The 23,937-nt window shown below is 51.9% G+C and overlaps 1 protein-coding gene across 1 annotated transcript in view; it reads right to left on the minus strand.

Moving 5' to 3' along the window:
* Positions 1–6,997: 6,997 nt before the first annotated feature.
* RBM6 (RNA binding motif protein 6) overlaps positions 6,998–23,937 on the minus strand; it is a 59,186-nt gene continuing 42,246 nt past the window's right edge. Inside the window, exons 7-23 of the mRNA XM_068419869.1 lie at positions 23,407–23,481; positions 21,686–21,746; positions 20,521–20,589; positions 19,151–19,402; positions 18,481–18,641; positions 17,628–17,725; positions 17,115–17,157; positions 16,467–16,527; positions 15,425–15,516; positions 14,579–14,731; positions 13,407–13,496; positions 12,531–12,620; positions 11,635–11,904; positions 11,001–11,075; positions 10,324–10,421; positions 8,956–9,067; positions 6,998–7,239 (exon numbers count right to left, since the gene is read on the minus strand). Coding sequence (XP_068275970.1) covers positions 7,114–7,239; positions 8,956–9,067; positions 10,324–10,421; positions 11,001–11,075; positions 11,635–11,904; positions 12,531–12,620; positions 13,407–13,496; positions 14,579–14,731; positions 15,425–15,516; positions 16,467–16,527; positions 17,115–17,157; positions 17,628–17,725; positions 18,481–18,641; positions 19,151–19,402; positions 20,521–20,589; positions 21,686–21,746; positions 23,407–23,481 — 1,926 coding nt within the window. The 3' untranslated portion in view covers positions 6,998–7,113. The remainder of the gene's footprint in view (positions 7,240–8,955; positions 9,068–10,323; positions 10,422–11,000; positions 11,076–11,634; positions 11,905–12,530; positions 12,621–13,406; positions 13,497–14,578; positions 14,732–15,424; positions 15,517–16,466; positions 16,528–17,114; positions 17,158–17,627; positions 17,726–18,480; positions 18,642–19,150; positions 19,403–20,520; positions 20,590–21,685; positions 21,747–23,406; positions 23,482–23,937) is intronic.

Consider the following 23,937-nt stretch of genomic DNA (forward strand, 5'->3'; position numbering starts at 1 on the left):
GGAGGGGGAGATCTGGGGGGATTTGAGCTGCGGTGGCTGTGCACTAGTGTGGTGCAGTGGGAGTGGACCCCTATAGCCAAGGACCCAACGTACGTACTATACATTTACAAGGGTTTTTTTTCACTCCAGACAAGGTCTGGTCTGGTCTGAACGCCCATCAGTGGCTGGGGAGCATGAGGTGCATTCCTGGAGCACGTTTGATTTGATCTGAAAGGAATCCAGCTGACGCTCTCCCAAGCCTGAGCTCTCCAGAACTGTGCCAGGACACGATCCAAAGCGCAGTAAAGCAGGAAAAGGCGGGGGATCGGTTTCAGAAGTGCACCCAGGAGCCAAATTCATACACTGGAGCAGACACACCCCAGCAGGGCTTTGGAGAAAAGGGACTTTGCTGTCCAACCGCCATATACCCAGGGAGCTGCTCAGCCCCTCTCCTAAGCCCCAGCAATAGGAAGGGCCCCAGGGAGCTGCCCAAGATCCCAGCAGGGCCAGGGAGGGTGTTGGGCACTAACTGGCCTCACCTGGGCCCCCACTCTCCCACCTGCTGCCCATTGGGCTGGGGGCTCTATTTAAGCCCAGGCCTGGCCCATGAGCCCCCTCCCAAGTTGTACTGCAGGTAGGTCTGTGCTGGGTCCAGACTGCTCTCCCAGATGGACCTCGGACAAAGGCTACAGGCAGCTTTGTCACCAGCTCGTTGGTGGGACCTGTCACTATCACCACGATGCCCGGTGCTGGGGTGATATGCCCTCATGCTTGATAGGAATCCAAACCACCCCAAGACTGGCACTCCAGCTCCTCACACAGATCCTTTCCTTCCCTCTGGACCAAGCCCGGCATGATACAAGGTGAAGTCACGCGGTACGCAGGCAGACAGGCACCCTGCAGCATGGGAGCTGCTCTCTGGGGTCATCTGCAGCAGCGGTGTTTGTCAGGCGACGACCGGAGGTGGCTCCAGAGGGTGAGCTCCAAGCTGTTATCCAGCTCTCTGCCCTCTGAGGACCAGCCCACCCTTCCTTCGTGCGGGACGGGGGGCTCTGTCCCCTGGGGTGTGATGCTCTCAGGCCCCAGCTCCCTTGCAGCACACCCCGTGTTCCGCAGGGAAGCGAGGTGCTCTGTGATGGCTGGACAGGACTGGCCTCCTCCAGGCCACAAACGGGCTGAGCAACACCTGCAGAGCAGGGTCGCGCTCCTGGAGGTGCTGAGAAGTGCTGGCGGCAGCACTGTGCGCAGCTGGGGTGGTCCTTGTGCTGCTGACCCACTTCTGAGCTAATCTGAACCCACCCTCCTTCGGTTTAAAGCCATCACCCCTTGTCCTGCTAACTGCTCCTGCCTTTCTCCTCCGCTGGGAGCAACCGGCACCACTTATTCTCCTTCCAGCAGCAGGTACGTGTCCCCGGGGCAGGAGGGGGGCAGGCGTGGAGCAGCGCAAGTTGGTGGGCAACACCGTGCCCAGGGTGGGGTGGAGCTCAAGCACTAGGAGGTTAGTGGGGAAGGTGAGCGTCCTCTCAGCTGCCCGTCGCTGTAGGGAAGGGTTTTTTGTGGTGTTAGTTCCCCGGGCCAGCACTGTTCTACCAATGGTGAGGGGTGCTGCTGTGGGTCAGCCTGGTGCCATCTTGTCCCCTTTAACCCTTCCCCACACACGCCCCAGCAGCGACTTGGTGAAACCATATCCATTGAAAATGTGCTGGCAAAAAGAAAAAATCAATTTAGAATTTGGACAAGGGCTTGTGTCGGTGCTTATCTCAGCTATTCCGGTCATTATGTGACTTATTATACTGTCATTCATCTTCCTTTGAATCTTTGTGCTACTGGATGGAAGTCCATGAAAGTGCCGTTTCACAAAGATTATGCTTGTTGACATTTGAAAGCATAACGTCCCCAGTGCACGGAAGGGAGAATAGAATGGTCTTGTGTGTATATGGATAAATATAGAAATATATAACCTACATCAAAATGGGGGCATGATTTGAGCAACAACCTCCTCTGAGCATTAAAAACTCCTGTACCTCTTGTCTTATAACATTAAATGAGTAAACTTGCTGATGACACTCACTGGGTGTCTTCCCATATTGAACTAGAGACACATACAGATTTTTATTACTCTTTCATTTCAGATAAAGAGAAGGCCTATGGATTTATTTGAAAGTTATAGAAAAATGGCTTAGTGCAATGTATTCTCTCCTAAAGATTTTACCAGAAGAGCTGTAGCCCACTCCTCTCTGCTCGCTGGTGTCCCTGGGATTTGGGGGTGTCCCGGCAGAGCTCTGCCTCTGGAGGCCTTGCCCGAGTGCGAGCCCAGCCGCATCTGTCCAAGCGTGCGATGCCCCCCTGTCCAGCAGCACCTGCACTTGTTATATTAGGCAAGAAATCCCTGGGGCTGGTTTTTTTTAGTTCACTTGCAGCTGAGTGGTACAAACCTAATTTGTGGAGCATCAGGTTTTGCCTCTGTTTGAGAAAAGCAGGGGGTTTAATGTCACTGTTGATGGAGTGGGTGTGCCTGGGCTGTAAAGACATGGTATTTTTCTATGCCAAACAGTGTAAAACATTTCAGAGTGGGTCCCCAAATGGACCTGCCAGGTCAGGGAGATGTGGCCAGCTCTGATCTCAGTCTTTGCACTACCCCGGCAACGCGCATTTTGCTCTCCCAGGTCAATGCTGCAGGAGAACAGGTACCTCAGCCTGTGCCCACCGGCCTTTGGGCCGCCTTCACACACCCCAGCCAGAGCTGTGAGCACACTCGCTGTGCAGAAGGAATGGCCACGAGCCCCTGCGCTCGTGGAGCCCCTCGGTGCTGTGCTGCAGGGGGAAGCAGCCCCATGGTGTATATTTGCTGCGGGGCGTTTGTCGCTGCCGCCTTGCCCTGCTCCCCGCAGCCCGTGCCCCCCTCACCGTGGAGGTCACTTCTGCCCTTTGGAAGGGACTCAGGAGAGAGCACGATGGAGGTAAAGCAACACTTGCTTTATTCAATCCACAGCAGAAGAGTCCTGCTCCCACCTTGCAGAAGGACACCTTGCCCCTGTGACCCTGCTCCAGGCTTTCCCAGCTGTGCTGGAGCTGAGAGGGGCAGCCCCATCCCCAGCCTCCTGCCAGCTGCACCTCTCCTCTCCTTGAAGCAGGTTACTGCTGCAGAGGGAAGCATGTTCACTGGTTTCCTTCTCTCCTTCCCCCTCACAGATGCTTCCCTCATCCCACCTTGCTGGTTTCTTCCTTTTAGAAAGCACAACTCCAGCTCTTTACATCACTGTGTTCCACTTACAAGGTCCCGAATCGCTGTTGCATCAATATTAATAAATTGTGGAAATCAAAGACCATCTACTTGCTTTTCATGGGGAAAGGGGGGGGGGAAAGCAGTTCTTGCTCCAGAGACTCTCAGATGTCCGAATCAGCCTCCTGCATACCAGCCTTTGTGGCTGATGGAGCTCAAAGATGGGCCCCCACCTTGGGCAGGGGTCCAAGCAGAAGCGCCCTGCCTATGCCTCCCACCCTCTAAATGTGGACTTGACTTAACCTCCCCTTTGGTCCCCCCAAACTGCCCAACATGAAGTTCATGGCTCTGGTTGCCTGTTCCTAAAAACATCTCTGGGCCAAGCACAGCCTGGCACCAGTGCTGCCAGCAGCTGTGTCCTTCCTTCCCCAGACGGGCTATCCTTTTAAACGCCTTGTTCTGCCTTTTCTTCCTGTGCTTCCTCACATACACACTTCTATTCACACCCACCTTAGCACTGGTTACAGCTCACCCCAGTCCTCCTCCTGTGACTGATGTCTCCATGCCAATAAGCTGCTCCTTGTGATCTGTTCCAATGCTCTTATCAGGACCTTCCAAAACTGAAAAATAAGCTGTAATCTTCAGCCAGACCCATCACCACAGGAGGGCACACGAGGCAAGGTGCTGAACACGGCAACAGCACTAGCACCGTTGTGAAGAGTCTTTGAAATACCAACAAAATAATTATAAAAGATCTAAAGGCAGTGGCAATACAGCTGTGGCTTTAGGTGACCATCCTTTAAAAAACACTAAAGACATCAAAACCACTCTACCAACGATAAACAGTGAGGGCTTCTGCATCACCCCCTGTGCTGCTGTTTTCCCAGGAGAATATGAGGTTTTTCTGGCTTGGTGCTTCTTCGTAATACTCTTACCTTCTTACTCGTATTTATTTGTTCCAGTCACCCCCATCCCAGCCGCAGGGGAGGGCTCCTCCACGTTCCCTAATCCTGGTTATCCCACAGCTCCTGCACAACACTGACATCATGCCTATGAGTATACGTACCATATATATGTATATATGTACCTTATATACACATGCACATCTTCAAGGGAATACAGAGGCTCCCGCTGGGTTACCTTGGGGAACAGGAATGCAGAGGAATTAAGCCAATATCAAACGTGGGGATTATTACCTCGATTTCCCATGAGCTGGCGCTGGGATTCCCTCCGCCGTCGGGGCGAGCGGCGTTTTCAAGACACACACAGCACACCCCCCCAGAAACGCCACACCTCCGCGAGTAACACGGTCCTGTTCCAACACCTTAAGACACAAGCAATATCCCTGATTTCCCACAATCATTTATTATGGTCCTCAAAATGCTGTAAGCCAACAAATCAAGTATTTCTATGATTAATACAACTAATGGGAGGTAGATCTACCTCCACGGAGAGAAAAGGATTTCTCTTGATCGGAGACAGATGCACCTTGCAATAAGATTTTTTTTAAATTAATTTTTTCCCTCTTTTCCCTGCAGCCTGCTCCTGCTCCTCTGTTGTTCCTGACTTGAGCCCTGGCAATCGGCCTACAAGGGAAGCGCTGTGCTGCCTCTCCTTCCACATATGCACATCACGCCGACTACAAGCGAGCAAGCGAGCGCAGCTGAGCCGAGGAACGTACATTATTTAGTGAGGTCCATCTGTCCAAAGGAAGCTGCTCTTACATTCTTCTGGTTTATTATCTTCTAATTAATTACATATCATCAGTCGTTAACAGGTTTTCACTAAGATGGATGTATCCACTTAGCACATTAGTATAATCAGACGAAGGCTCCCTCCTGTTCGTTTGGGGGTGATGCTGCGGGGGCTCGGTTTTGGCACACAAAGGTGCCCAGCACACCCAGGCGCAGGACGGCCCATGCAGCACCTACTGATCTGCTCCCACATTCTCCGCTTCCCTCCAGTGCTGCCGAAAACGATGGCCTGTCACAGTCACCCTTCTTTCCCCTTCGTGTGTGAATAATTCCCAGACTGCAGAGCACCAGCTCGCTCCTCCAGACCTCACACCACCACGACTGCTCCCTTTCAGGGAGCTCATCCCCAGGAGCCCATCGCCTTCCCCCTCCTTCCCCCTTGTGTGCAGGACCCCCAGCAGGACCGAAGCCCCCGCTTGCCACTCCGGCTTCAGACCTCCATAACAGTCAGGGCCATTTTTCCAAAGTCTTTGCCCTCCGTTGGAGATCACCAGGAGGAGCGTGAAGGGTTGCTACGCTTTGAGATCCTGCATACCCGCTCAGGCTCTAGTTTAGTTTGGGATAATTCCTCACTATTTCCACTCTGGCAGAGCTATCGGGGTCCTGTGGGCCAGGGTCATCACCCATACACCCATTAAAAGCACCATTATCATCATTACCCAGAGCTTCCCAATCTACAGACGCAGACAAGCTGCTCCTGGCTGCTGGTTGTGCCACGTGGTCCCCAAGTGTCTTTGTTTTAACCCACAAGCCTTAGGGTGACCCTTCCTCCATCTAACCTTCCACACGGTTCTCTAAAGCAAGTTTCCTGAGCAGCTCCTCTCCCCTGGTTTGCACAGAGCCCCGGACCCGCCATGGAGGGGCTCTCCGGCAGGAGGGGGCTGTTACAGACCCTTCCTAAACGATACGACTTGCCCTGGGCATACACGGTCCCTCCCCTCGCACCCATGTACTCACCAGCACCGCAATGGTCATCCCCACCTCCACCATCGCCGGGTGCAGCACCAAGGACCGGGGTGCCAGACAGTCCCCCACCCCTCTCTGGGGCCGCCTGTGTCAGAGACAAGGAAGTGCAGCTTGGACAGATCTGCTCCTTTTAGAAGTTCTCAGCTGTTGCAGGTGACCCTTCAACTCCAAATCCTGCTGTCTTCAGCTTCCAGGTCTCCCATTTTCCCTCCTTTGGGACACTTGGAAGCGATGCCGGGGCCTGCTCTCTGCTGGGTGAGCAGGAGAGCAGCGGTGGGTGCCAGCCACCGCAGCTCCGGCACCACCTTCCTGCCCATCGGGCACAGGATCTGCTCCCACTGGCCACCGCCAGCCATCAGCACTGTCCTTGTCCATGCAGCCCACGCTCAGCCTCGTCCCTGCCGTGCTCACACACGCACTTTCACAGTGCTTCAGCCCAACTGCCGTGTCACACGTCCCTGCCCAGGAGCTGCCTTTGTGCCGCCCCGGGCTGTGTGAGCAGCACTCGCTCAAAACTGCTTTTCCTCTGACAAACACAGTCCCTCACAGGCCACTGTGAGGATCAGCACAGCTATGTCCCCACGAGGGTCCCCAACACCACTGCCACCAGATCCAGCCCTCCCCACGCTCTGTGGGGAGGACAGGGAGGGCTCTGCCCCGGCTGGGAAGCCCAGATGGCACCCAGCGTCAGTGAGACCACCTTTGGCCATTAAGCTCTTGCTATAATTGAGCCCAGCTGTCCTTGCTAACAGCCAGGATGAGTCCTACAGAGGTCACTCCCACTCCTGAATTCCTCCCAGGGCTTGGGGCTGTCCTCTGCTCCCAGCTCACATCCTGACCCGCGAGTACATGGCACCAGGAGCATCTGTCCACAACCGGGCAGGGAATGCACTGCAGGACAGTGACCGTACCTGTCCCAGCCCCACCGACATGGCCACACGCCCCAGGGACCTCATCAAGCAGAGAGCAAAACACGATGGGAATCTTCCAGACCATCACATGCTTTTAAAACGTGCCATTTTAGGCAAGAGACAAGCACTGACAAATTTTCAGTTTTATTAAAAAAAAGTCTAGCAGCAAAACCTGTAACAATTCCAAAAAAAAAAAAAAAGACCAAACCCCCAAGAGAACATGACACAGAGAGAAAGAGACAGAGATGGAGAGAGACAGACGCGGGGTGTTCTCCACCATTCACTCAAGTTCCTTATAGCGGGCAAACATGACTCTCCTGACGGCGTCGCGGTAGGTCTCGTTGGACTGCCTCTTGCTGGGCTTCCCCTGGGCCCCCAGGCCAGGGCCCTTCTTCCGATTCTCTGCCTGAAAACAGACACACCTTCTGTCAGTGATTCCTCCTCTGCGCCGGCTGCCCACGGAGAAAACGCCTCCCTCGGGCTGCTTCAGGACAGCCGAACGCTCCCGCGTGGATCCGGGAGAGGAGGAACAGCAAGCGCGCTGTGTTCCTCCAAAAGACGTTCGGGAGACACTACGGGCCCTTTGCGGGCAACAAAAACACAGCCGGCAAACGCCCGGCGAGAACCAAACCCCAGCGCACGGCGGGGTGGGAGCGGGCACCCAACCCAGGCAGCGCTGGCAGACGAGAGGCAGCAAAAGGACAGGTGCCAGCGAGAGTGCTGGGCTCCCGGGGAGCCGTTTGCAGGGAGCCTGCGCCCGCACAAGCTCAGCTGTTCTCTCCCCTAATAGGGTTCCCATGGGCTCTGGGAGCTCACTTTGAATCTCAACCAGTTTTTAACGACCGGCTTTTTGCAGCCAGCGTCTGAATTATTCAGTAATACCTGCCGAGAGTTAGCCCAGGAGAGCGGCCCAAGGCTCCAAGTTGCTCTTTGCTTTTAAGTCCAACTTATTTGAATATCAGTGATGTGATCAATTAGGCCAAGAGATCAAAGTCCTGCGGGGCTGAAGTGGGCACGTGGCTTTGCCCAGCATGACTTGGAAGTGGGAAGAAAGCACATCTCTAGGGCTCTTTCAGGAGCCTTTATAGGAGCTGTATGAGGGCTGTGCTTTGCCATCAGCTCCCCCGTCGGGCCCAGGGAGCCCTGATCGGGGGTCAGACCTCCCAGAGCGTATCGCTGGAGCTGGCTCTTCAACAAAGCCCGTGCTACAGCCACGGGAAGCTCTCCATGAGGACTGAGCAACAGCTGGGGCCGGTTCCGGCTGTCTGCACTGAAGAGGGAATCTTGCCTCGTGTGCGTGGGCTCGAGCACACACACACCACGAAGCCTCAAATATTTGCCTTGAACGATACACTCGACTGCAAGTCGAATGTCGCAACGTGAGCTGCGCTGCAAGCTGCCTGCCCCTGGGCGCAGCGCCGACGCCACGGCAGCGAGGCAGCCAGGCGGCAAACCCGCTGCGACAGGCGACCGCAGTCGCCAGGGCACGGTGCTGCTCACGCGCCCCTGGGCCAGGGGGAGCAGCCCCCGCCCCACGCCGCTTGCCAGGCAAACCCTCTCCAGCAAATTAAGGTCCGCTGAGAGACCAGCCTGTCCCAGCAGGCAGGATCTACCCAGTCCTGCCTATCCCTGAAGCCCTCCGCTGACGGGGGCTCTGCTCCTCATCAGACGATGCACCCTGGCATTCCCTTCCGAAGTCCAGAGTCCAGAACGGCAGCGAGAGCCTCACAAGGAGAGCAGACAAATAGTATCACGTGCCCTGTGGCTTTGGCTCTGCTCACACCTCCCTGGAGGAGGTTCACCTTTTCCCCCAGCTCACGTGGCTGCAGAGCACTGAGCTGGTGACCTTGCTCAAACCCCAGCCTGGCTTTGGGCAGGTATTAATCAGATGCTCACACCCTCCCTGCTCACTCCATATAAATTCTAACCTTTTTCTACTCCCCACACACTCACAGCCCCTCCCAGGCTGCAAAGTTAACCAGCACACACGTATTATCTCACCAAGTGGGTGCAGAGCCTCGCAGCCTGACTCTTGCTGCAGCTGGGAACTCCCTCCAGCTGTCTTGGGAGACATTACGGACTGCAGGACAGTGATGTGTTTGGACAGGAAGGGAAGACTCACCTCCATTGGTGATGTTGTGCCCTGCGGGTTGTGGCCGAAGCCTTTCTTCCACCCCGTGGACTGCAACATTCGGTTCCCTTTGTTGTTACTATCAGTCCTTGGGTCATAGTCACTGCAAAAGAGGCACAATCAACTGTCCGGTTTTGCAACGCTTCGAACACACGACAGGGATTTTTATCTCTGCTAATAGCACCTTCTTTGTCATTCCAGCTCCTCCTGAGGGATACCCAAGTTGCTTGCAAGAAGCACACTGCCCAAGGAAACCAACACGGTGGATTCTGTGTGCAGACACCTTTGACCGTACAACTTCTTGTCCCACCTCAGGGGAAAATACACCAGGGCACAGGAAATGAGCTCAGGCTCCAAAATATTTACGGTACAAGCAAGCCAGGAGCATTCTGTGCTTGCATTTCTTAATCCGAGTCGTAGCAATAGCAACCAAGTGAAGTCTAATCCCTGCTGCTCTGTTAGATCTTTCTTTTCTCCCAGTGCTGTGGTCATTGAGCTCAACAGGCGCAGTGTTGATCTGGACATCCTTTCTCCCACCTGGGCATTACTCATCCAAGACCATTAACCAAATCCCATAGTTTTGAAAACCACTCAGCACAAAAACAGCTTCCTTCAGGCAAGTTCTGCTTTCTGGCTGCTGAAGACACTGCACACAAACTGCTTTAGTTTATCCACAGCTATTCCAGGAAAACAGAGGGAAGAGAAGATGCGGATTTTTAAACTGCCAGACATGGAGGAAAGGTCTCCTTCTGAGGTGCTGTACCAGATGGGAACGGGCACATAACCAGTTTTGTCTTCCACACACGCCTAGCAGCCCCTCAGCCCACTGGAACACGCGAGCTTGCAGCAGGCAGGCCTTTCGAAGGCTCCGCACAGCACGCACTTTCTTCCTCCACCTACTCTGAACGAGATGGAAACAGCTCCTGGCGTCCCTCTGAGTCAGCGGAACAGATGAAACACTGCTTTGCTCTTTCTTTCAATGGCGAGATGCCAGGACAGGAGGACAGCAAGTGCCTTAAGGAGGAGGTGGATGGGAACAGGTGGCATTCTGCTCCCTGCGCCTGGCCAGGCACACTCAAACCCCCCATCTCACCCCTCCAGCTTGTCTCTGCTTTCCCCTCCACCCTCGTTTCCACCTCTTCACTACACACCCCTAGCCCTCTCCTGCCCTCTCCGAGAGGTGCTGCAGCACAACGGGCTCACGCTTTGGGAACTCTACCCACAAGAATCACAGCCTGTCTGGCCGTTACTCTTGCCGATCTACCCCCCCGGCCGATTCCTGGCCTTGGCATGCCAGCAGCACACGGGCCATCCCGGCATGAGCAGCCCCAGAGAAACCAAACCAGGAGCAGCCATTACCTCTCTGAGTCACGGTAGTATCTGAGCCGTTTACTCTCTGGTGAATCCATCTGCTGGAATTTCTCTCTCCGGTCATTTCCTTTGTCTTTATATCTCCCCTTCGCAACAGAAAGAACAGAATAAGTATGGGAGCTATGAAGGACTCAAGACTCCACAGGAGACTGCTCTGCAGCCAGGTCTCATCTCATCCTCAGCTGCCTAGAAGTCTGTCCTGGGGACCCACAAACCCTGGACCCAAAACCCACTTATTCTGTCCTGATGGCATGTGTTGGGCTGACCCAGACCTGTGGTTGCAGCCTTCCAGCTACGGCACCAGGAGCAGCTCTGGTACCTTCCAAACAACGGACAGTTACAGCTCTCCCCTTCCTGGCCAGGCAGCAGCAGCCCATACACTGCTTCAATTTTAGATGGAAATCTGGGTCCTCCTTGGCCCAGAGCCCCATGGTGCCTTGCAGCGCAACAGAACCACACTCAGACCCCTCTGGGAGGAGGGAGACCTGCTCTTAGAAGTCACAGCACTATCTACAGGTCCAAATGCAAAGTGTGCCCACAGTTCAGTGGGAGGCATTTGATGCCCAGGCTGCAGATACAGACACATCAGTGGAGGGTCTGCCTGGAACCAACATCCCCCTAGTGCAGGACCACAAACAGAAGTCTGCCCACCACCGCAGACCCACCTCACGCTCTCTCTTCTCCAAATATGCCAGTTCCTGCTCAGATTGTTTGATCTTCATATGTATCTCCAGGTTTTGCTGGAAGGAGGAAAACAGAAGCCAGTGTCAGCAGAGGACACAAGCTGTCAGGGTCATGTGCTCCACCCGTAAGGAGAACAGATAAAGCAGCATGCTCTTGTACCTGCACTACACCAGGTGCAGCAGCTTCTCTTGCAGCCCAGACTACCTGCTCCCCCACAGAGGCCAGGAGCTTTTTCTCTCCACAGTAAGGAAGGCAACCAGTCCTATTTTAACCTGCACGCAGTCTGGCCCTCTCAGAAGCAAGAGCTCAAAGCCAGCGCAGAACATCAGGAGGCATGTGCTAAGTTCTTACTGCTATCACGCTCGTGTGTGCCAGCACCCCACTCTCCCCAAGCCTGAGGGCTTAAAAAGTCACACCTTGATGTTATAGCACTCCCATGGCAGGAACAAGCAGCTCACACAATGCTTTGAACAGCGCTTTGATGGGAACTTGGCCTGCTACTGTGTCAAACTCAGCACAGCTCTTCCCACCCAACTGTCACATCTTTCCCCCGCAGATCACAAAGCTGCTGAGCCCAAGGCAGCCTGCAGCCCCCCGCCACCAGCTCCGCCGTACCTTGTGCAGGTTGGAAAGCTGCTGGTGCTTGATGAGCACTTCCTTGTTGGGAAACTGCCTCCTGCACAGCAAGCAGGCCAGCTTGTTCCAGTCGGTCAGCTTGTCATCGCTGGCCTTGGCCTTCCTCGGCTGCTCCTCGCGTTGTGCTGGTGGGTGGGAAGGCGGCAGCCACTGCGTCTGTGACTGCTCCTCTTCTTCCTCCTCCTCTTCATTGTCGCTGTCTCCTCCATACTCTCCCAGAAGTCCTATCAGAGGGTTCACCACCTTGGGCTGAGGGAAGAGGCCAGAAGTGTGACAATTTGTAGCGTCCAGGCTGCCCTGCCATACGGGGCTCTGCTTCTGCAACCAATCCCCCCATGACTTCTCTCTCCGTTCCAGCCCAAGAGCCAGAGAGCAGCACCCCAGCAGTGAATGGAAAGCAGCTGGCTGGCCAGCATTTAAACACCACAGCGCAGAAGCCCTTCTGTTCTCTAGACAGGCTGGGCTTTGGTGCCAGGCTTTCCCAATGTGCCACACACCTAAGCACAAGAAGTTGACCGAGGCAGTGGCTATTTGGCAGGGAGCTGCTGTCAAGTCACTTCCTCTAGCAATGGAGATCAGTGAGGTTTGGCCTCCCTCAGTCTGGAGGCAGCTGGAAGAGTTTTCTGCCTGAGGACTGCCCAAGTGAAGAGACTCTGCTTAAACACAGGTATTAAATTTCCCCATGCTAGAAGCCCACAAACAAGCTCAGAGTTATAAAACAAACTGCCTTCGCCATTCCATCTCCAATGCCCCCTCCTCTGACACAACAAGCTGGCACCTCTGTCACTCAAGGTCATGGCCAGACTTTGGTGAGCCTCTTTAGTGCTCTGCCCAGGCTCAAACAAGGCAGAAATCAATCTTATGGAGCCACTTACCGGGGCTGCACTCTCATCCTTTTTCACAGAGGGAGGTAATGGTTTTTTAAAGACATCTTCTGCAGAGAACTTCTCCTCTCCAGTCTCATTCTGAAATAATCAAGATGAGGTGTTAAGACCACCATAGCATGGACTCAGTGCACATAACAGCTAAGCATCAGTTTAAACAGGCGTCCAGGGAAACCAGCCAGTTGGCAGAAATGAGGTGGTGTTTTTGGCAGGAGACATTCCCATTCTGGGGAATTCATAGCTCCCCTGGAGCTATGCCCTTGGTTTCAGGGACAGCTGCAGCAGCTCACCATGCTGTCCCAGCCTGCTCCACTCTCACTCTGTTGGGCCATGACGCTGACAGCAGTCCCAGCTGTGTCTCAGACCAGCGAGGGAGCTGGGACAAGTCACACATGGACACCTTTGCGTGCGCACAAAGGACTTGGAAACCTGGTGCAAAGCCACCCCCACAGCCAGGCAGCATGGGAGCAGAGAAACCCACCACTCCAGGAAGAGTTACAGTCCTGCTTGCCTGTGAGAGATGAGACAAAGCACAAGTACTTAGGTGGGGAGAGGAAAGGACAACACCACCAGTTTTCACTGCTGTGTCTGTGGCACAACACATGGCCAGGCTCAACCAGCTTGGCGGTGTCTTCAGGATCTTCCTTATACTGGACAGAGAACACCGGAGACTGCAGTCATCCAGCACTGCAACAGGACGAGCCTGCCATGCTCACTTGTACACTCAGCAAAGAGAAGGCTGGGGGGAAGTTTCACATCTACACACTTTACAGAGAACTAGTCTGACGCCCTGGACATGCTCTAGTTTAGCAGTTCATTACCTGCTCATACTTAACTGGGGAAGACAAGTGCTATGCAACATCTTACCAGGCCTGCACTCTCGTCCTTTTTCACAGAGGGAGGCAACGGCTTTTTGAAGACATCTTCTGCAAAGAACCTCTCCTCTCCAGGCTCATTCTGAAAAAAACAAGATTGGGCATTAGGCCATCAGCAGCAGAGGGGTCAGAGAGCGCACAGAGCAGCCAGGAAGCCACTTCTGAGCACCCATGGAAAGCAGGCAGCTGAGAAAAATGATGGGAGGACTTCCACTGGAGATGCTTTCACCCTCCATTCAGACAAGACCATGTTTCTCCTAGGTCAGTGCCCTTGAAAGCAGGCATCCTCCATACCAGCTGAGACTCCTTGGCTGGTTTGGTACCAGCCTCAGGGACAATTACCCGTCTTGGGTCCCAACTGCCCAGGGCTGGTCACGTCACACAGCATATCCAGACCAACAAGCAAGGAGGAAAACAAAGTTTCTGCATTCGTGGCTCAATCACTTCTACCAATTCTCTTGGCATTCCTCAGGCCCAGCCAGTATCACAGCACTGTTGTGGAAGATCCTACTCCAGGCACCCATGCTCAAACACCCCTTTGGGCAGCTACTCCCAATCAGCAGCTCCCCACGTTGGGGAGACAGCGTTTGCTCTCTGGGAGCAGCACTGAAGGGCACTGCCCCAGGACTGGGGTTCTGGGAGGGACTGTGCAGGATGTCCTTCACAGACTCCTATCTGCATTCGAGCTCGGTTCGCCTTTGCAGTCCACCTGCATCGCCTGCCTCATCTTCCGGCCCGTCTGTGATGTTTGGATGGGGCAGGAACTGTGGTTAGGGAGAGCTGAGTCTCCGTTAGTACCTCACTTGGTATGTGTAAACATCTCTGCTATTTTTCTGTTGGCTCTGTTACAACAGTTGGGTGCTTTCAGCAGTGTGAGTGAAACATGTGTCTCAGTTACCTGGATGTTTCTGAATCCTTTACCATAAAGAAGGGATGAGAAGCTCTGACTTAATGTCACAGGAGAAAAATTTCAGGAACTTACTCCCACCTGGCCAGACAGCAACCACATTCCTGGCCTGCTGGCAACCCCACATATTCAATCGTTTTCTCTCACTGTCCCTCCCTTTTTGAATCCTCTCTAAATTACTCTCTATTTTCTAACCTCTCTTACCTCAGCCTCCTGGCCTCAGATCTATGATCATTCTGATGCCTGGAGGGACTTACCTTAGCAGGAGTACTTTTCCCTTTCTCCTTTTTGTCCCTGTTGTCCCTGCTGTGTGGCTCCTTCCTTTCATTTGTCCGTTCCTGGCTCCCATGCCGCCGCCTTCTGCTCTCTGTAGGTGATGAGCAGGCTTCTCGGTCTATCGTGAATTCTCTCTGAAAGAGGCATTTGGAACAGACTTAGCCAAACCCCTGCAACGGTCTCACTGGCCTTATTGTCCTTATCAGGCTGGGGAGAGCAGCACAGTAAGAAGGGACTGCAGAGCCTCAGACAGCTGAGGGCAAAGGCAGTACTTTGCGGGGGCAGAAGACAGTCTACCACAACCAGGTCATCAGAGCACTGCCCTGCTCACCCAGAACATGAACAGCTCCAGTATCAAGAAAACAAGACGACCTCTGCTGGCGGCTCTTTTTTGGCATCCTTGTAACTATTGGTGGCTGGGGTCGGGGAGCAAAGAGACCGCGGATGGAAACAGAGCTCTGCTGTCCACCTTTTAATACAGAGAGTCACATAGCACATGTCTTCAGTAAAATCTAGCAAGGGTGCTCTGCCCATAAGTCTACTCAACAAAGAGGGGAGCAAAACCCCTCCAAAGGCAGGGCTTCAGAGGCTAAAGAGGCAGCTACAGTAGCTGGTTCAACACACAGCTAATGGGTTCCTAGCCTCTCATTAAGTGGATATTGTGGAACATGGATCTCTTTTATAGAGGTCAGAGGACTGAGAGAGAAAAAGCTGCCTCTATATTGTCCTACGCTAGCCTGTCTTCAGGATCTAGCTGCAAAATCTCTCCAGAGAAGGGCAGTTTGTAAGAATGTACTATGTGTAAAGCTTCCTTCCCACACACTTACCTGAGTCCTGGGGTCATAGTATGTCCCAGCTATGGGATCGTAGTAATTCCCAGTTTCGGGATCATATATGTATGTAGACACATCTGATGGAGCTGAACAGAGACACAAGGGTTAACACCAGAATCTTCCAAAGGCAGAACTTGCCTTTTACAAAGACAAAAGCATGAGCAAATATTACACTGGTGAAAGGATCAAGAGTGGGAAAGAAGAATTTTTCTCTCCTGGCAAGAGAGGTACAAGTACCCTCATATCACTCGATCTACATCTTCTTTTCTTTCAGGAGTAAGAAGGGAAATAGCTTTTCACAATTCTTCTGTTTTAGGACTCTGGCAAAACTTCCCCATCAAAACACACTTACAGGGGCTGTGCTGACATCACCAGACCATAATACTTGACCGGACAAAGATACAAAATCCAGTAATTTCCCTAAGAATGGGGTAATGAGTACCAGGCTCCATGTTCACCCACCCCTGTGAACAAGTTCTGTGTTCTTTCAGTCTCCCGTTTAAAGCAATGATGCTCCCCACATCCCTTCCGCCCCGTGGGTGCATGAAAGCTCCCAAGACAGCAGAGAAAACTGTTTCTACAGGAAAAGCCAAAGGCCTTAAGGCTAGGCCCATAATGTGAGGAATGCTCCTCATTTCCAAAGTGTTATTAGACAGAGCTCAGCAATACTATATATAAGTTAGTAAAACAATCGGGAGTGTTCTTCCAGCTACTGGCACTGCTGCATGAAGTGTATTTTCTTCTGTCTCGTCTAGTAACTACCAGGCTGATTTTATCCCATCAGTTCACCACAACAAGGAAAAGCACGCAGCAAGTTTCCTTTATCTGCATGTAGTTGTGCACAGTAAGAGTAGAGAGAAACATCATCAGATAGGAAAATGTGACTAAACAAAGCTGGCAAAGGAACTCAGCAGTGGGTGTAGCAAACAAACCTACTCTTAGCCTTTAAAAATATTTTTGGGCTGATTTCTACATGTCAGTGACCTTTTAAGGAAGAAAAGTCTCCACAGCAGGAGTGAGGCAGAGCTTAACTTACACTGTGCTCTGGTGCGTCTCTGTGATTCGCCGCCCCTCCTGTCTCTCATGTTCCTTCTGCCCTGGAGTAAGTGAACAACACAAACAGATCAGAGATGCTTTGACAAACATCATATTGCTTCTCCTCCCTCTCACAGGCCCAAAGTTCAGGAAAACGGCTCATTTAGCTACCCTAAATAGAGCACAAGCAGACACAGCTTTTCATCTACAGAGCGAAGGACAGTGTTGCAAAGCACAAGACCTCTGTAGCTCCATGAATCTTTAAATGAGGTGCTCATGGCAATCTGTATCGAAGCCTCCAGCCCATTCAGTATGAGAAGAGCCCTGCAGTCTAGTAACAAGCACTAGAGAAGAGACATTCACTCCAGGAACTGAGATCAGTCATAAGTTAAGTCACTCTGTAAAAGCATGTTATAGAGTAATCCAGCCCAGAACTCCCTCAAACAGCATCTGCACTCTGGCTTGCACTTCTATGCACATTATAAACAGTGTTAGGGGCAGTGAAGAGCTCACTTGAGCAGTATCATCCCATCTTCAAACATGTTGACCTTTCAGCAGCCCAAAGGGAAAAAGCCAAACAAAGTCAGGTCTATCACCCCCCGTGCTCCTTCCCTGTCTGGCCACCCGCAGGGAAGCTGTGCAGACCTACCGGGCCATAGTAGGAATTGTCACCGTGCTCCCCATAGTCATTCCTGTTGAGATAAAGGTTGCAGGTTAATGTCAGTCTGGCTTCACACTAACCTCAGTATACTCAAAATGATCAGCAGGACCAATAAAGGCAGAAAGACCATCTTTGTGGGCTACATGTTGGATTGGGTCCATCCCAGGAGACAGACAGGCTTTGCAGATCACTGTCTCCACACTCTCTGCTGTGTCTGCAAAGATGAATCTCCCCAACTGCTTTTTAAAAAGCTAAACCCATTAATTCCCTCACAATGGGATTTGATGGCTGGACAACAACAAGGGGACATGCAATATGATGACTAATCCCACACTGCTCCATCACTGAAGTTTCTTCTAGTTCCGATGCCTTCACCTCTCCAGCATCTTTTTAGGTTGTAGGAACATCTGTGCCAACTTTTAAGCACCTAGTCTGACAGCACAGCTCTAGCCTCACAGCACATCACACAAAGGACAACCCTACTGCCTCATCTGTCTATACCTTCTCCTCCCTGTAGCAAGATTCACTTCCACCGTACGTCCATCGATGCAGATAGGGGGATCCAGATTCTGCAGTATCTTTAGCAACCTCAGCGCCTCCTGTGAAAGGAAAGGAGAATTTTACGTCCCTGAGAAGGAAGCATAAGCTCATTTCCCAAATCCAATGCCTGAAAGGAAGGCTTTGTGCTTACATGATGACCGTAGCAGGATATGAAACACAACACTTTTAATATTAGTGAAAGGTATTTAGGATGCAACAAAAAGGATAAATGCATTGTTAGGTCCCTCTGCTTGTCCTATGACTGTTTTTGGCAGCCAGCTAGGGACTATATTCTCCTAGGGCTGCTAGACAATGCGGCATCGTGGCTGCTGTTGCCCCAAAGAGTTTTGGTGAACACCCTCTGGACCAATGCCAAAGCATGGCTATGGAGTCTAGGAGTCACCAAGAGCCAGAAAATGTGAACCCTCCAACACAGGATTGTCTGTTAATTAAGATTCTTGCCTTCTGCAGACAGAAACCATTGAATTCAAGTTCTCTGCAAACAAAATATCTGTGGAAGAGGTGTTCAAGTTCAGGAACACCGAGGTGTTCAAGTCTACAAAGAAACATACTGAGGCAAGAAAACTCGTTCAGCGTCACAGCTTGTGATGACAGATAATCTTTGGCCCCTAAAGCCAGAGCACAACAGCTGTATCAGATATTCCCTGTACCTAACCAGACAAGCAGAAGACAGGACTCACTCCAGGACAGCTGCCTCACAAGTACAGCTATTTCTTATATTCCTGGCGTTCCTCTGCTTCTTCAGGCTATAGATGCCAACAGGAAGAGCGTGTGAAGGTGGGAAACTACTTACAGCGTGTGAATCCAGTTCAATGAAGCCATAGGTCTGCCCCATCCGGCCAGCCTTGTTCTTCATGATGCGCACGCTGGATGTGGAGAGACGCACATACGGGGCCAGGAGCCCCACGATCACTTCTGGCGGGGTGAATCGAGTAATACGCTTCAGCATAATTGCTATGAAGCACAAGGAAGGAGGTGGCCAGGAAAGAAAAAGAAGTAAAAAAAGATAATTCAGGTTTAAGTTTATTGTGACAGCACAGGCAAAACTAAACCTACTCAAAGCAACAGCATGGCTTCTTGGGGTTGAGTCTGGAAGCCATGGGTTTTTTCTCTCCCCTCTGTAAGATGCTCAGAGTACCACCTCCAATTGCTAACCTTTCCTTCCCAGAAAGCAGAGTGGAAAGTAGGCCCCTCCTCAGAGTAGGGTAACTTCTGGCCGAAAAGACTTTTGCTGCTGTGCTAAGTTAACTGTAACATCCTGAAGCCAGCTTGCCCTGAATTAATTTTCCTAAAGGCAACTTGCCAGCACCTTTGGAGCTGGACAGCCCACCATTACTTGGTGCCACGGATTTGCACAACATGGAAACAGCCTCCAGAGGTTTTAGTGAAATCCTGCTCTTTCTGCAGATGGCCTCCTGGAGTGCTAGCAAGAGGAATCCAAAACTGGGCGCTGTGTCACTCACTTCTGCTTCCTCCACCATCCTGTGGTGTGACTTCCTCTGCTTCTCTCTGAGGAGGCAGCTCCTGGTGCCGGTCCATGTCCCTTCTCTTCTCCTGCGAGGGCCGCCGTTCTCTCCCTTCATCTCTCTTCCTTGGCTCTGGTTCCTGAGCCTGGCACTCCTGCTGCGGAGCAGGAACCGAGGGCTGGAGAGGCTGCTTTGGAGATCCTGGTTGTCCTGATAATTCTTGCTCAGGTTTTTCAAGCTTTGTCTCTGCTATTACAGAGGAGAAATGGACGGGGTTCACATACAGTATTTCAGTATGTATTTTTCTTCTGCTATTTTCTAGCCAGTGCAGCAGCACCCCTCATAAAAGGTTAACCTGTTCTGCCCTTTGCATGTTCCGAGTCTTAACACTCTGCGGACACAAGCTGTGCAAAGGACAAGCTAGGTACTGCTCATCCTTCCATTGCCTTGTTTCATGTTGGGCTCCTTTACCTGACATCTCCTGTCAGAAACAAGAGCCTTTCTGGCCTCCTTTTAGGATTGGCTCTTGCCTGGGCACATGTGAATCAGGGATGGGTTTGAGTATGTTCCTCCCATGCCCAGGGCAACCTACATGGCAGTGATATCCTTACTATGCCTGATGTGTTCTTGAACACCCACAGCTGAGCAGTATCAACTAGTAACTGTCACCCTGTCTCTATGCTAGAGGAAAACTGGGTTCAGACCCCTAGGATCACTGAGTGAAATGCATCATAATACAATCACTGATGTTATCAGGCGCCCACTTAGCACAGGTGAGGCAGATATTATGCAGAAACACCCTGCCCCCCAGCCTAGCTATGCCATACAGAGAAGATAAATCCCACCAAGTTTCTGTGCTTGAAGGTGTCTGAAGCATCTGGCTTCACTTCAAAAGAGATCCCTACCTGAGCTTCTAACGCTGTTGGAAAGAGCAGCCAAAGCTGTGGGGCTGCAAAGTCAGAGATCACCAGCCCTGTACCTGCTGCTGAAGCCTCCTCCCACAAAGAGAAATAAATGGGAGTGCAAGACTTGGCACAGCGAAGCTTCACTCTGATGTCCCCCAGAGCACCTCCTCGCTCTCGTTCAGTTTGGGCAGGGGGCAGCATGGCAGAACACATGACCATTTTGCATGTAAATGTCAGGAAAGCTGATGCTGACTTGCGTGGCTGTCAGCACAGCCCATGATGGACAGCCCTGCACTGATTTGTCTGCAGTGTGCAGCGTGCAGAGTTTTGGCAGACTCATGAGCAGAATCTCATGTAAAATTTGCATACGAAACCAGTCTGCGCATGCAGCTGCAAAAACTGCCCATGCAAACCACACAGACATGAGCACAACCCCGGAGATGGGGAGAGCAATTCTCTTACTGAATTCTTGCTCAGCTGATGCGTCCTCTCCCTCAGAACCACCTCTGGACTCTGGGCCTGCTCTGCTCCCTGTAAGAGAGGCATATTAAAGTCCATTTCAAGACCATCAGTCACAAAGCACGCAAGAGCACATGCAAAGCTGCAGTAACGACTGTATATGCCTAGAGAGTTGTTCTGTGTCACCCAGCAATTAAAGGACAGTCATAGAGAGGTTACCTTATTACACATGTTTTCACAATCAACAAAAGCAGGTCAGTAAGAAGTGTGCACCACAATCTGTCTTCACAGCATCTTAAAGGCTCTGTTTAATTTGCTCCTCAGCAGTTTTATTACAACCCACAGCTGTGTTGGGCCAGCTATGTGAATTTTGCCTTCATAACACTGATGGAGGAGCCACAGTGCAAGGAAAGCAAAACCACGGGGACAGTGCTTCAGTAAATAGAGAGTTTTGCATCAGCAGTTATTTTAATGCCCTTCTGCCTGGGGTATGTGGGTAAGAAATGCCAAACATCAGAAGTCTGCTCAAAGATACAGAGTGAAAGCTTACAGAGTGCCTGGAATAGCTGCTCGTCCCAAAGAAATCAGTTCCTCAAGGGAGAATGTTTTGGCTCTCTCTCCACCCCAAAAAGCAGAGGTGCTGGTGGGGTGAGGAGAAGCTCCTGGAGAAGCAGAACTCCTTTCCATGCACTTCTTACAGTCAGCAAGGTGAGTTCAGCAATTCAAATGCTGGATTCACCTCTAATCTGAGAGCCTCAAAAGGATAACACTAAAACCGTGCAGCTGCCTCTCCCAGGGAAGGTGGGCAGAGGGGAAGCCACCTGACCTACGGCCAGCAGTACTAGCTCACAGTTCTGGAGGACACAGAACCTGTAACTCTGTGGATGAAGGACAATGCCAGAGCACTAGGAAGGAAAGGCTTTGCGCGGTAAGACACCTCTCCATCAAGCCTCACAAGAACAGAGAACCTGGTAGCAACGCATCCGCATGTAACAGCTTTAGTGTGGACAGGGAAACGGGTCTAAATGAAGCAAAACTAATAATCCTCCTACACAGTGCTCAGCTAGTCTACCAAGAAGGATGCCACGGGGAAGCCAGAAGAGAAACTTACTTGTCAGTGCAGATGAAACTTTTAACCGACCAAGCACAGGGGACCAGATATACTCACCATCTCTTGGGAGCTTGCAATAGGAGCAGGAAGATCTGTAGCCCACAGTACACACCTTACACTGCAACGGAAGACGGACAGCGTGAGGAAGTCATGTATTGAAGGCAGTGGATACAACCTACTCCAGAATGCCAGACTCTGCGGTGCTTTCAGAAAGTCAGTAACAGCCATGGAGAAGTTACAGTGAGAGCTTGAGAGGCAGGAGCCTTGGCTGGAATGGAGGGGAAATGCTCACATGGCTCACGACTGGGATTGCCTTGGGAACAGGATTTTCACACAACCTCTGAGAAAGATCTGTTCACACCATGGAGGTACTTCACTAGTCCTTGAGATGGGACCCTTCCCCCTCTCAAGTGACACTGGACAAAAAAGCTCCATGCTAGGCACCATACTGCTAGCCACCACGTTGTTTCAAAGGATCCAAAGTTACCTTTGTATTCTCTAATCTCAACTCACTCCTAAAGCAGTGACAAAGCCCTTATCTGAGCTAAACTGTAGATACTGATGTAATTTCCTGCACATGGAGAGTCCACGAAGAGCTGTCTGCTAGCCAAGATGTAGAGCTGTACAGGCTTGGATGGTTATCCCACCCAGAGCCGCTGTGGAAAGAGCAGAGTGCCCCGTCTTCACAGCTCTCTCCAAACACAGCACTCCTAACTTCCTCTTCAAGCTCTTTGTAAATGTATTGCTTCTATTTCATACCATTTTTTTCCTTCTAACTGAAGCCCTGCAAACGCTCTGGGGCCCAAGGAAGCTCTTTCAGGCCATGCTTGTGCACAAGAAGAGGAGGGATATATCCTCCAGCCACTCTCACTGCACTGAGAGCTGTTGTGAAACCACTGCCTGAAACTTCTGTCTCTACTTGATCTCTGGAGCAGTGCAAGCACAGACGTGGCCCCAGTTGTCTCTGCTGGCAACTGGAGTGCATCCAATTAGCCTGGATGAGGATCTTTGTAGCCCAGCGTGATCCAATGGTCAAGGTGGGAGTCTAACCAGAACTGACCCCCTCCTGCCCTGCTGCAGCCTCTTGGTCTGCAGTCAGTGGGAGTGCAGGCAACAGCCCTGCCCTTTGCTCTAGCGCTCCTCCGCAGCCTGCTGCAGCCCTGGGAGAACCGCGGGAAGGGCATGGGAACAAAACTGACGCTCAGGCCACTGTGCCTCCCCAGAAACGGGCCAGTTCCAGTCTGTACTAACTGCTGCCTGGACTTGGACTCGTTTCCACACTTCCTTCCCTGCTGCACTTACTACACTCAAATCTGGATCACAGGATTCTGCGTGAGGCAGAGGGGTGGTGTGCGCTGTTACACTGATGGAAGCTCTGGTTACCTGGGCAGTGAAGGCACTCGCTGTTACACACGCTGTGACCCAGATTGCAAGCCTCTTCCGTTCTCATTGGTAGAATCACTGTCTGGTTTTGGTTTTTAAGGAGAAAGGATCCACACACTGTTTTCCCCACATGTTAAAAGGGAAACACTGCATAGGGATGAAATTGCTCTGTGGATAAAACACTGGCTGCCTGTACCAAACAACATGCACCCACAGGTGGTACCAAAACCAAGGCAGGGAAAGCCACAGAAGTTTAGAAGAGGCAAGAGCTTCAGGACAGGTATTACTCTTAAGGATCTTCAGCCACTGAGCAAGTATCTAATGCTCCTCTCTGCTGCCACTGCCATGAGAGCCAGCAGGGGAAGCACAACACAGCTCTCTGATCGCATACTTACACGTTTGCAGCGCCAAAACTCTGGGCACGGAGTGTACTCAAGGGTCACTTCTTTGCCACCGATCGAAAGAGTTCCCTGTTGAGACAAGGGGGTAAATGACGAACGTGCCCAGCACAAGCAGATTACTCAGAGGCAAAGAAAGGGGGTTAAAGCTCTGGTTCGTAAAGGTTTCGCAAGTGAAACAGGGCAAAAGGGGGAGAAAGTCTCCTGGTTCAGTTAGCTGGAGCTTTGCCATGGAAGTGTAAGAGAAACTGCCTGTGCCCTGCTCTAGCACGGGGCTACAAAGCTGCATGTTAGCTCCAGAGGAACTAGGCAGAAGAGGATTTGCCACCGCCCAGTAAGAGCAGAGGCAGAGTAACCAGAGCATGAGAGGGAAGCTGCTTTAACTTGCTTTTGCCCACATGCTGGAAAGGTGCAGCTGGACAGCCTCCTTCACACCAGCCACCACCAGGCTGGCCTCAAGGCAGCTGCTTGAGGAGGAAGACAAGGAAAAATGCCACTGCGGCAAGAGAATTTTCATACTCGACTTAG

This window comes from Nyctibius grandis, chromosome 29, assembly GCF_013368605.1.
Source record: "Nyctibius grandis isolate bNycGra1 chromosome 29, bNycGra1.pri, whole genome shotgun sequence".
Taxonomy (NCBI): domain Eukaryota; kingdom Metazoa; phylum Chordata; class Aves; order Nyctibiiformes; family Nyctibiidae; genus Nyctibius; species Nyctibius grandis.